Source organism: Chelonoidis abingdonii, chromosome 9 (genome assembly GCF_003597395.2).
Source record: "Chelonoidis abingdonii isolate Lonesome George chromosome 9, CheloAbing_2.0, whole genome shotgun sequence".
Classification (NCBI taxonomy): Eukaryota; Metazoa; Chordata; order Testudines; family Testudinidae; genus Chelonoidis; species Chelonoidis abingdonii.
The window spans coordinates 47,550,448-47,563,704 of record NC_133777.1 but is presented as its reverse complement, the minus strand read 5'-3'; the positions used below and the strand labels follow the sequence as shown (position 1 = coordinate 47,563,704).

The following is a 13,257-nucleotide window of genomic DNA, read 5'->3' as shown; positions in this document are numbered from 1 at the left end:
GAACTGGGCTACTGGGGATCTGGATATTATTTCTGGCTTTGTCACGGACAGACTTCTGGCAAGTTGTTTCCCCTCCCTGTTCCTGTTTCCCCTCCCACTCTTCATCTGTCACATCTATTTAGATTGCAGGCTCTTCAGGGCAAGGGTCATTTCATACTCTGGGTACATTCAGTACCTTACACAACAGGGCCAAGAATAGATTGGGTACTACTGTAATAACATGGATAATGAGAAATCCAGAGTATTCAAAAACAAAACAAACACTTTAATCAGGGTGAGGCACCTCTTACGGTGATATTCTTACAAAATATTAAATAACGTGAAGGACTTTCTCCCACTTCGACTCTATACAAAAAAAAATTACATTATTTACAAACACTGGTCTCCGAATAGCTTTACAATGCTACTGACAGACTGCACATGGCAAGAGAGTGCACGAACAGCACAGGGAACCCCTCCTTCCAAGTCGCCTGCGGGTTCAGTATAAGCATTTTAAAAATCAAATGATACTCAATGCAGCAGCAGCAACTGCCTCCAGAAGCAGGAAAACACCATTTTGGAGAGACTAGTCCACTGGTTTTAGTTTTGTAGGTTGAAAATAAATACTTCCTGTAGTGGAGAAAAAAAAAAAATTCTCTTAACTTGTTCCTCAGATCCCCCAACCAGCTGAAAATACCTGTGTGTACAGTCTGTAAAGGCCTTTGCTCTTATACTTCTCTACTGCACAATAACCAGTCCCATTTGGTTGTCTGGTGGAGCACAGATGTGTCAGTTCTTAGCCATTCACTTCAGCTGATGAGAGGGAGACTTCATTATTGTGTCTGGAATCATTACAGTGTTATAGGAAGTGAAATGATCGCTGTTCTGAAGACATATGAGGTCTCTCTCCTTCTCCCCCCCCATTTTATTGTTACATTAGGATAGTCCCCATTTCTTTGTCAAGTATAACGGATTTTCACCGGTATGTGCATTCCCTAAGAACTCCTTAAAAAGACACCGAGGAGTGAGCATCCAGGACCTGCTTTGTAATCAGGTTTAAAAAAAGAAATCAGTCTTTAAAACCCACTGAGAATGTCTCTCAGCTACGACACAAGAATTGAGCTCCTAACTGGTGACACTATCTCACTTCACCTTGATTCAGCAAAGTTAACAGGGGAACCCAAAGGTTTAAATAAAACAAACAAACAAATGAAAAAACAAAACCTCAAGGCAGCAGCTCCTTACAAAGGTAAGTTCATAACATTTTTAAAATGTTTTCATTTAAAACAACAAAATCAGTCCTGTAACTAAGGAAGTCATAATCCCGATGGTCTGTTTAATCTCTGTAGCTCTTCACAATTAAAAAGGACAGGGAGTTAAAGCAAGAAGCTATATTTAATTAATAAAGTATGTATAAAGAAGGAGGGAGAAGTGGATGTTGGCTGAGTGGTGGGGAGCATTGCGATGAAGATGTAGATGGTAGTTCTTAGAGCAGCTCCCCTGATGGGTAGCTTTTCTTCCTTTAGGGGCAGAAAGTAAAGGTTCTCTCCATCCCCCAAAAACCCAAAACATTGAATCAAACAACCTCTTCCCCATTTAAAGAAAAAAGAAAAAAGAAAAAAAAAGGGCTACTTCTGCTAAGCAGATCAGATACAGATTAGCCACTCTTGGTTGAAAGGGGAAAGGTTTACAAGATTAGCAATGGAAAACAGAGCCAGTTGCTGCTCCTGCCCCAGCCAATCAGTGCTGGACATTCTGAAGTGTTCTTAAAAGTACCCATCAGCAAGCCCACACAAACTGCTCTGGAAGCAATGAGGCCACTAATATGAGTGGGCTTAGTCTGTCTCTTGTAGAGTTTCCAGCTCCACAGAAAACGCACCTTTCAAAACCCACCATAGAATATTAAACTAAAAAGAAATATTAAAAAGAATTAAGAAACTATGTGTGTTGGGGGGATAGGGCGATGTATTATAAGGACCAAATTTAGCACCAGTTTAGATCTTGTGCAAGATCAAACCATCTCCAAGAAGATTGCATAGAGTGCACAAAATCACAAATTTTGACTGTAAGAGCCAGATCCTGCTCCATGGAAAGTCATGGCCTGACTCCCACTGACTTCATGGCAGCAGAATCAAGCCCCATGTGTCCAATTGCAACTCAGCTTCAAGAATGTTGTGTCTCCAGCAGTCACCAGCTAGACCCAGGGGGGATTGCTCGTAAGGTGCATTTTGAACAGGAACTTGCACATACTGTCAGTCAGGGGAGTGTGAAAGAGCAGAAATACATTCTGTCTGAAAACAGTGGCCAGGAGGCTGTGTAAAGAGAGAGATGATCCGACAAAAATCAAGTGGGAGCAAAGGAGATTAAAAGAAAAGATGACTAGTGGAAGAACTGAGTGACACCACTTTCCTGCTGTACTCCTGAGCTACATGTGCTTGGTGTGGTGCCCTCTATAGGCTGCTGGGGTTGTGCACGTGGAGGGCCTGTCCCCTTTGAACACTGAAGGTGGCCTCCATGTGAGAGCCCAGCCTCCAGGAAGGAGACTGCTTTCCCCGGTGGGGGATATCCATGCCAATAAGGAACAATGGGAGGTTATGGATTAGGGGAGAATGGTCAGTCAGGGGGAAATATTGCTTTGAATAGATGCAATTATTCCTCTCCCACTGAACCAAGTCCAGTGGCCTTCCATGTGGAATTTATCTTCTGGACTTCCTGCTACAGACATAAGGCACACTGGTGCTTTGATGTCCATTCAGAAGGTGCAGGGTGAGTGGGGGAGGAGAAAGGAATGAGCTCATTTCATTATGTGGCATTTCTCCCCATCGACACCTGGCTCCATTTAGTCTATTGACTGAGATGGGACCGTGGTGGGGAAGACAATAAACAAGCCCCAGAGCTTTTTACTCTTACTGAGTTGGAGCCATTAGTGCTGCGAGCCACCAGCGATGGCCAAGGTCCACTTTCATTCATCCACTTTCAGCCAGCCTTTCTTGTAGTCCTGCAGGATCTCCAGGTAGTACTGCCACTCAGGCTCGCTGTCATACTTCACCTCATATACGGTCTTGAGGGGGTCCTTATGATGCTTGTGGATCCTCAGCACCACCCCCTGGTACCAGGCCTCTGTTTTGTCATTCTCCTCATACAGATGTCTGATCCGCTTGCCCACCAGTTCTGGGTACCTGGATGGCAAGGTCGGACACTCTGCCTCGTGTCTGAAGGTCTTGCTGAGGAGGGAGCAGCCTCGCCTTGAAGCTGGACCCCTCCCCCTCATCCTGCTAGTGTCATGGAGAGGAGTCCTCTGCACTCCCCGAAGGACTCTCTGGAATTTGATCCGGACCATTGAGTTCCGGAGGTGCAGAACCCTTGAGGTACTCCTGGTCTTCCTGGATGCCTTACTGGTCAGCTTCAGCTGAAGGGTTCTACACGGCTTTTGGGTTTGGAGAAGTTTCCTCTTGGCACAAGAGGGTGGTGGGAGTCCATTTGGTTTTGAATCCAGGGAGCTGGGAACAACTTGGGAAGATGGTCTCCCATCCTTGAGCAAAGTATCCCCTCCATCAGGAGGGGAGAAGCTTCCCTGAAGCTTTTCGTCAAGCAGCTGGGTTTTGTCTGGTCCCAGGGCAGCAGTCCCCTCCTGGAAAGGAGACCCCTGCTTAGATGAGATCAGAAACTTTCCTTTCCTGTGCTTTCCCTTGAACAAGTTGGCCGGCATTCCGGCTCTTGCGCTCATCAGGCCCCCAGCTGCTTTCTTCTTCACGTAATCCACTGCTACTCCTTTGCCTTCATCTGTCAGAGTCCCTGCACCAGGTTCACCTAGGTGAGGAAGAGAGGACATGGTCAGTTAAGTTAGCACCTTCACCTGCTTAAAATAAAGCTCTTGTTGCACTGTGGGGACGACACGTGAGGACGACATCTGCAGGAACTGAAGCCATAGGCACACCATACAGTTTCAGCCCTTGTCTACTAGCCAAAATGCAATGGGTTCCATTTCCTCCTCCTTTGGGGCTTACTTCCAGTGACCTGAAAGGGAGCCTGGTAAAGGTCCTTTCAGATCCAGCACCTGTAGAGATGGAGCACTCCCTGCTGTATTCCTCTGACAGCAATGCCTAGGAGAATTCCATTACGCTGATGAGGCAGAAGAGAGTATACCGTGGCACTGTGGTTACCCACCAGCTTATTACTAGGATGGGGAATTTGAACTGATGCCATTAGCTACCAGTGGAGGCTCTGCCATGTGTTTTAAATGGCTGTCATGGAAGTACTACCTCCAGATTATACTGGTTCTGGCAACGATGTTCTATGGCCAAAAACCTGAGTTCCACTGGCTCCTGCCCCTGCCCCACCCCTCACGATTTAAACAAGACCAGCTTGTTTAAATCTCTCCAGTTGCTCTGAGTCAATTACCATAAAGTTAAAAGACCAGGGTAACTTTCAGAGCTTGGATAGGAAGCCACTTCTACACTGCTTCTCCCTGTTCTAGCCCCTGCTTTTGCCTAGAGCATGAGGAATGGAAGCTGTCATGGACCGATGAGATCTGATCTAGGATAATCAGAAATGTAGGGCTGGAAGTCATCTAGTTCATTTGCCCACACTGAGAAAGGGCTAAGTATACCTTGACCATCCCTGTTTGTCTAAACTGTTCTTAAAAACTTCCAGTGCTGGGGATTCCACAACTTCCACCGGTAACCTAGTCCAGTGCTTGATGGTCTTCGTGGTTAGAAAGTTTTTCCCACACAATCCAACCTAAATTTCCCTTGTTGCAAACTAAGCTGATTACTTCTTGTCCAACCATGGAAAACAATTGATCACCATCCTCTTTAAAACATGCTTATCAGATCTCTCCCAGTCTTCTCTTCTGGAAACTAAACATGCCCCCATCTTTCAGCTTGGGTCCTTCATTTTTGGTTTTTATTTTATTTAATTTTTCCCAGAAATTTATCAGTTTTCATTACTACAACAACAAAAACCAGTGAAAATTGGTGGAAAAAAAACTATTAATATTTTTTCTGGGTAAACATCAGGTTTTATTTTGCTGGACAGAAGGACGGGGGCAGTAAGCATTCAGTAGATTAATGCTTTGATGAATGGGATTCAATGTGGTTTGCTGCAGAGCTAAAAATAGAACTTAATACACAATGCCACCTCTGGGTTTAAGAAAACAATATCTCTCTAATACCAAAATAAAACTTTTCACTTGAATAAACAGTTGACTGTTGCAGACTTGGAACTGTTAGCCTGTAAATATTTACATGTAATAATTGGGCCACACCATTTGCAGCGCACACACTCAACTGCATCGTTTTCTCCGATGGGTTTTTTTAAACTTCTGAATATTTCCTTGTGTTCTGAAACACATACTGATACAAGTTTTCATTTCCTTCCCATCTTTTTGTCAGATCTTTAAACTGTTATCTGCTAACAGCTTGAAACGGATACTTGGTGGGTGTGAGATTCATCAGTACGTTCATATGCGCACACGCTTCAGAGTTTGTGTACCTGCCTGTTTGTTTATTATGTGTCTCTTCTAGACTAATACATAGCCTTACTTCAACAGGCAGCTCTGCATATATACACAGACTTATGTATTATCATACATATCTCATGCAATGTCTTGTATTTTCCTAATAAAATGAGTACTTTAATATAATAGAATGCTACAAGAATAGGGTGAAAATTGGGAAAAAAACCCAAAATACTTTTTATAAAACCCAGGATTTTTTTCAGTACAAATCAGTTTAAACTGAAAACGAAGGGGCTTACTCATAGAGCATGTTTTCCAAACCTCATATACATTTTTGTTGCTCTCCTCTGGAGTCTCTTCAATTTGTTCACATCTTTCCCAAAGTGCATGCTCTAGATTGGAGCTGAGGCCCCATCAGTGATGACTAAAGTGGAACAATTATAGGATATCATGGTTGGAAGGGACCTCAGTAGGTCATCTAGTCCAACCCCTTGCTCAAAGCAGGAACAATCGCCAGACAGATTTTTGCCCCAAATGTCCCCCTTGAAGATTGAACTCACAACCGTAGGTTTAGCAGGCCAATGCTCAAACCTCTCCTGTGTCTTAGATACAACACTCTTGTGACCTCCTGGCCCGGGAAAGGAACTGAGCAGGAGGAGGAGGGCGTGGTTAGTCTGGAGCTGGCTGGGGACGAGGAGTGAAGTGCAGATGTGGGAGTCCGGCTCACTGCCCCCAGAATGGATCTGGCCGAGGGGTCCGGTTTGCTGTATCTACAAGCTCTGTTTTAGACCGTGTGCCTGTCATTGAATAAACCTCTGTTTTACTGACAAAATTTATCCTAGAATCACAATTGCCTTTTTCACTGCAGCATCATATGGTTGACATTCAATTTGAGATACAGTATAACCCCCAGATCCTTTTCAGCAGCACTACTGCCTAGCCAGTTATTCCCCATTTTGTATTTATTTTATTTTTTCTCCTTAAGTCTAGTACTTTGCACTTGTCTTCATTGCATTTCATCCTGTTGATTTCAGACCAATTCGTCAAGACCTGTCTGAATTCTAATCCTGTCCTCCAAAGTGCTAGCATCCCCTCCCAGCATAGCGTCATCCACAAATTTTGTAAGTAGAGCCTCCACTCCATCAGTTATGTTGTGAATGAAAATATTGAGTAGTAACAGACCGAAGACACACCCTTTAAATACCTCACTAGGTGCATCCTCCCAGTTTAACAATGAACCATTGAGAATTACTCTTGGAGTAGGGCTTTCAACCCTAAGCAATTTAAAAAAGGAATTAGCAAAGATAGCCAATGTTCTCTTAGTTAAGTGCCAGAACTACGATGCACTTAACAATCACGTAGTGTCCAATTATTTTGGGTGGGATTTTCCAAGGAGCCTAAAGGATTTGGGCACCTAACTCCCTTAACCTCCTTTGAAAGGGATTTGTTCTGGATGGGATTTTAAAGGCGTATTGAGAGGATGAATAGGCAGGAGTTACTTAGTCAAGAATTATTCCAGTTTTGCCAACACACTCTCGGGCCAGTCATTCCCTCTCTCATCTCCCCCAGACAGACTAACATACACAAGGGCAGATGGTAATCTGCTGTCCAGTATTGTGATGGAAGGCCAGTTGCTCAGACACCAGTGCCACTTCACCTCTGTGCCCCATAAGTAACTGGGTGTTCTCCCCAACAGCATGGTTTCAACTGTTTTTAATATATTAAAAACACACACAAAGAACAAATACCTACTTGGAGGCATGCTGGCCAGCTTGTGAACTTGGACCTGTAAGAAATAAAGTTATTGGTAATCATCTGAAGCGCAGCAAAGATGACGCTATTCAAAGGCTACTAAGGGGCAGTTGGAACTAATTACAGTAGGATCAGGGTCTCTACTTTGAAACAAAGAGAGACTTACGCTTATTTTCTTCAGGGTGCAAACCGATCCCCTGGGGAAATCGGAGTAATCTCTTTTCCCCTAACCATTTAGAGCCCTGCACACCCTATTGTTAAGGCTGTAGAGGGATTTCACCAGGCCAGAGAAGCTGGGAATTCCTAGCATAATCTTGATTGATTTGCATTGTGATTGATATGGAATTGAGGTTTCGATTCCACAAGGGACAGGGCACATCCAAACCAGCACCTTCCAAGGCCAGGATCTAAAGCATGGTGATTCCATTGAGAATAAAATGGGAATTGTAGCCTCATTGTGCCAGGGGTCTGGTTTAATATGCCTTCCATGTGGGTTGCTCCAAAAAAATTGCAAGAGGCGCTTCCCTTGCAGAAACACAGGCTGGGTCTGGGTGCACATGCTGGGAACATACCATATTTCTGGTAATTAAAGGCTTTCAGTGGAAATAAATCCAGTTAGTGCTGCACAGAATCCCACCTACATGTTCCATATAGGGATCAGATCCTTTGTTTCTGGTCATAGTTGGCCAACTGACTCTGCCTACGCCAGACACAGCAAACTAAGTTCCCAGAGAAGTGTCACCAATGACAACACAGTAACTTTTCCATTGACTTTTTCCATTGGGGGAAAAATGGGAAGGACAGGCCTCAACACCTCGTCCCAACACTAGGGCCTCTAATGATGCTGTGCTCCTCCAGTTACTGCCTTGCAACATCAGAGAGGCAAGCACAAATGTTCTGTGGCAGATTTATCTTTAACACTCGAGAAGAGATGCTAATGCCAGTGAAGACACCTTCAAAAACACCTAAATGTACAGAATAGAGGGGTAAAAGCAAAGATCTCCATTCTTCTCATTAATGGAACCTAGAGATGACCAAAGCCCCTGTTCAGCAAAGCACATCGATGGACTATACATGCTTCACGTTAAACATGTACTTAATTGCTTTGCTGAACATGGCCCTAATGACTAGAAAGACATTTTAACCACCACAAAAGCAGGTGATTGTATAGTCACAGTGGTTAAAGGTCAAGATTTCTTTAGGCTTCTTTGCCCTGTTTTTATCCTAATCCTCTGTTGTTACAGGTTCATATGTGGACAGTTAGTAGCTCGGACCATCTATTTACAGGGCTGTTTTTGGGTGGCATTCGCAGACAAGGTATGCGAAAGAAATTCAGCCACTGAGAATTTAGCTGGAGAAAGTGTCCCTCCCACAGGGACAGAATATGTCCCTTTAAAATTAAGGGACAACCCAAGAGTGTAACCATCTGCTTATGTTAAAAAAATACAGTAAGGGAACACATCCATCTACAGCGCATAGGCAGATCAGGACAATACTTCTCACTTGTACAGTCTGCTACAGGTAAAATTGGAGCAGTTTGCTACTTCCTTATGCCCCGAGCTGTGACCAGATGCCCCTCTCCAGATCATAGCAAGGTCTCTGTCAACACAACACAGGGCCCATATCCAAGCAGTGATAGAAGCTGAAGAAAATCAAAAGGTGCTGCTGTAAGCATATATTGCCCAGTTTGGCCCACCCTACCCCCATGCTAATTAACTGCTCGGACCCAAAAGGTAAAGCTACTTTGTTTGGATCAGAATAAACAAACGTTCTGCTTCAGGTGCTGTTTGATTTTAAAATTCAGTTAGTTTCTTAGCTGTAGCGAATGCTGACTGAAATGCAGCAGACTATTCTCCTCCACGATCTGCATCGGGAAAAAGGGGCCTCTGAACTGACTGCCAAGCAGTGCCTTGACCTAGAATTCTCACACGTGCTCTGCAGCACTGATCTATCTACTTGCTGTCTAAAGACTACTCATCACCATAGTATCCGGTAGCAGTGAGCAAGAACATGAATGTTTGGTTAGATTGATCAAGCTCAGGGTCAGGGTACCTTGTTTCATGGGGCAGAAAGAGAAGAGTGTTAAATGCCAGAGGTAGGATTAATGGCACTCCAAGCTACACGCATTTACCTACTGTGACACTAAGCATCCCTGTATTCACACCCTGAACACTGTTGTAATAATCTTTGTACAAAATATGCCTTGTGAGGTGTGACGTTATGAGTCTGCATTGTTAGAGATCTCGGGTAGATGTTTGCTCAAGTCTTGTGATGTAACCAAACAAGTCCTGTCTATTGCTATAGTTTTAATTCAAAAGATCAAAAAAGGAATATTAGCATTTATGATGATACTTGAGTGAAATAGTATTATTGTCTATGTGTCTCTTTGAAGGTTGTGGTAACCTGTATCTGAACTGTTTAATGAATAAATTACTCTGTGCTAATTGCCAGGATGTTTGGGAGAAGGAGTTAAGCCTATTGTTTTCTTAGGCCAAAAGGCTGCTGGAAATGTATAAGAAGCCTGGGACATGATCCTGCTTCATCTCAGATCTGCTTTCCGTTTCAAGAGGGGGAAATCTTAAGCCACAAGGATTGAGATCCCCAGTCACTGACTGGAGCCACCCTGAATATGGACATTGGACTGTAACCTATGGACTATTTCTAAAAGGACTTTTGGCAACTACAAGCTCACCTCTACTATGCATCTGAACCTCAAGAATTGAATTCAAGTCTATACGTATATTGATCTTTTAACCAACACTCTCTCTCTTTTCTTTTTTAATAAATTTTAGCTTAGTTAATAAGAATTGGCTATAGAGTGTATTTTGGGTAAGATCTAAGTTATAATTGAACCTGGGTATGTGGCTGATCCTTTGGGATTGGAAGAACCTTTTCTTTTATCTGATGAGATAAGATTTTCAGGAATCATCGTCATAGACAGGTGTGTCTGGATGGAGGCCTACGGCTGGGTACTTTAAGGGAACTGCATGGTTTGGACTTCTAAGTGACCAGTGAGGTACTACAGAAGCTGTTTTGTACTGGTTGGTAAATCTAAGTATTGAAATAACCACCAGCGTTTGGTGTTTGTCTGCCCTGTTTTGTTTGCAGTTCACCCTGATTGAGTAACCTCAGCTGGCTCCCACGGGCAGCACCGTCACAAGGTATTAGTTGAAATCTAACACACTGATCATTAATATCCTTGTGCAATGTGTGGTGTGTATTAAGAGTGAAATTATAACTCAGGTGTATGTAAACCAGTTATGCCAGGAAGAGTTGGTAAACAGGTCTGCCCTAGACAAAAGGAATGTGTTTTCCCCACCTGGGAATTACTTCTCAAGTACTTTGGAAGTCAATGAGAATGTATTTACATATCACAGAACCAGACTCATCAAGCTAACAAGAGGTGGAGGCAAACCTCACACTAACAGGTGAGGGAGAAGACAGCCTTGTGTCTACACCCAGCAGGAGAAAGACACTGGGTCTGGGTTTTACTTTTCAAAGAATACACTGCAAAGCTTCACTGGTCTATAAAGATGGGTCGGGGGGCACTGAACCTCAAGTGATAAGCAACTGAATCAACAATTGTTTACAATATTACTGTGTTATAACATATTGAGTGAGGTCTCTTCTGAAAACTAAGGACACACGGTGATCAATATCATTATGAATTGTATGTATTAATCCTACATAGGGAATCATGGATGTTCATGGATATTAGGCTGTACAGTCTGCCCAGACAGGAGGGAATGTCACGGCTGTCTATGTGTCTCCAAAGAGATTAAGCAAGGTGTGACTAAAAACAATGGAAGCCCTATTTACACAGAAACTAGCCAGGGGATGGGAAGATGACAGGAAGGAAAAATGGCAGGAGGTCATCCTGCCCCTTGAAACAAAGTCATTGGAACGTTGGAAGATATAAGCAAAGGCTTGAAGCCATCTTTGGCATCCATGGCTAGACAGGCACAAGGGAACAGAGCCCTTGCAAGCTGAGAACGATGGGTCCTTCAACAAAAGGGACCGAATGTAGGACACAATCTTGCTTATGCAAAGATCTTTCACCTAAGAGAAGCCAGAACCTTGTACTTTTGTGGAAGGTCCTGAGGAAAAGGCAGCCATGACTAGGAAAAAGAATAACTAGTGAGAGAAACCATCTTGAACAAAGCAGATATCTTGCTAGATTAAGTTTAGACTTTTAGATGTGTGTTTTCACTTTTGTTTTACTTGTAACCTTTTCTAGCTTTATTCTTTTTACTTGGCATCACTTATGTCCTATTGTTAATAAAAAGATTTTATTCTTATCATAAACCAGCTCTGTGCTGTGTTTGAACAGAAGGGTATACTTACCCCCAAGTTAAGTTAATAAGTTCTGATGTGTTTGTCTTTAGAGGAACAAACGAACCATATTATTCAGGAGAGGTCTGAGCATTGCAGAGCACACTATTTTGGGCAAATCTGGGATTGTGAGTGTGTTGGGGTCATCTTGCTGGATGTAACCAAGGCTGGTGAAAACCACAATGGGACTTTAGACTGGTTGCTGAGGTCAGAGCTGCTGAACCAGGGCCATCTAAGCACAGAGACACTCAAGATGTAACCTATATGGTGGCAGGCTGGTTGTGAGTGGCCCAGGCTGGGAGCTACAGCAGCAAAACATTGTGAGGCACCGAGTGTTGCAGGCCAAATGGTGATAACCCCTCACTGGTCTGGATTGCACCCCGAGCCCTGACCAGACCGTCATATACTGCAGTACAGGTGAGAGTTCACGGAGCTCTGTGACAAGGATCGGACAGCTTCAGGCTTGATATTTCTTTTTAGAGAGATTCTAGTGTAAAGATAACTCCACCTCCCCATGAGGCATCTACCACACCCTTCATTTTCTACCGTCCTGCCAATCCTATGACATTTCTGACAGCAGAAGAGCTGTTCTCTTGAGGCATGTCACTGTGTCCAGAGAAACATCAGAGGGTAAGGCTAGGTGCTCATAGGCCCTTCTGGCCAGGCTGTGTGAGTAGAATTCAACATGTTATACAATGGACTAGTTTATCCATCAAACATACCCCTGCCTGATCTGTCCCCTTTCTGCCTATGCCAGTCCCCTTTCTGTCTATGCCATACACGCTGGCCCCCTTTCATTCTCAGCTCCCTTCCCTCCCTTGCTAGCAGGGTACTGGGGCAGCTGGCTGCAATATCGTCTTCCATGCAGGTTTGGAACCAGCTGTGAAAACTGGCTGGCTGCCTTCAATTCCTTTGACACAACAGCCCCTGGGTGAGGTCAGGAGCAGAACTGGCAATGGAATCCCAACATGATGCATGACATTCCGAGCAGGCCTGAGGACAGACGTGAGGGGATGGCCACATTCACAAGCATCACAGGAGACGCCCAACACTTGATCAACTGAGGTAAATCATTAGATGGTGGGATGAGAATTCAGCCCACAGCCATTCCAGACCCATCCATCTCATCGAGTGGCAGCATGGCATGCCCAAAGCCTGTCACTAATGATAGCATGTGTCAACTGAAAGGAGAATCAGACCTCACTAATACCGTCCAGCCTCCTGAAATTGCAGTTTGGGACCCTCCACCCACTGAAATGCTAAAATAGGGGCATAGCTGGTCATGGCTGAATACTACCCAAACGCCATGATTGCCTCCCACACAATTTAAATTTTAAAAGGTTTAAGAGGAAACTCTAAAAAACTTCCCATTTAGAGTTTTTTCAGCCTCATCCATGCTATGGTTGAAAGTGGGCTTAGATTGGGCCTTAAAGAAGAAGATAAAATAGACCAAAAGAACCACTGAAAGTTCCTATCTGTCAATTTTTTTGGTGGCTTAGAACCTTTAAGAAATTGTGTGTGTCAGTTTTCCAAGAGGACTCTGCACAGCCCTAACTCAATGTGGAAAACTTTTGGAAATCTCACCATATATCTTTTTCTACCTCACATTATTCCCTTTTCTATCTGTCCCCCCCCATCCCTTGCTCTCCTTTTCTTCCACTTACCTCTCATCTGTCCTTCGCCTCTTCCTCTTCACTTACTGCTCTTTTCAATATGCTTGTAAACGTGTTAATGCT

General features: G+C 43.8%; 1 protein-coding gene across 2 annotated transcripts in view; it reads right to left on the bottom strand.

The window, feature by feature from the left end:
- Positions 1-244: 244 nt before the first annotated feature.
- The window catches only part of C9H15orf39 (chromosome 9 C15orf39 homolog), a 30,723-nt gene continuing 17,710 nt past the window's right edge, over positions 245-13,257 (bottom strand). The window contains exons 3-4 of one of the 2 annotated variants that reach the window (XM_032799784.2): positions 7,190-7,223; positions 245-3,789 (exon numbers count right to left, since the gene is read on the bottom strand). In XM_032799784.2, coding sequence (XP_032655675.1) covers positions 3,786-3,789; positions 7,190-7,223 — 38 coding nt within the window. In that variant the 3' untranslated portion in view covers positions 245-3,785. The remainder of the gene's footprint in view (positions 3,790-7,189; positions 7,224-13,257) is intronic. The other variant, XM_032799781.2, reaches the window with a different exon arrangement.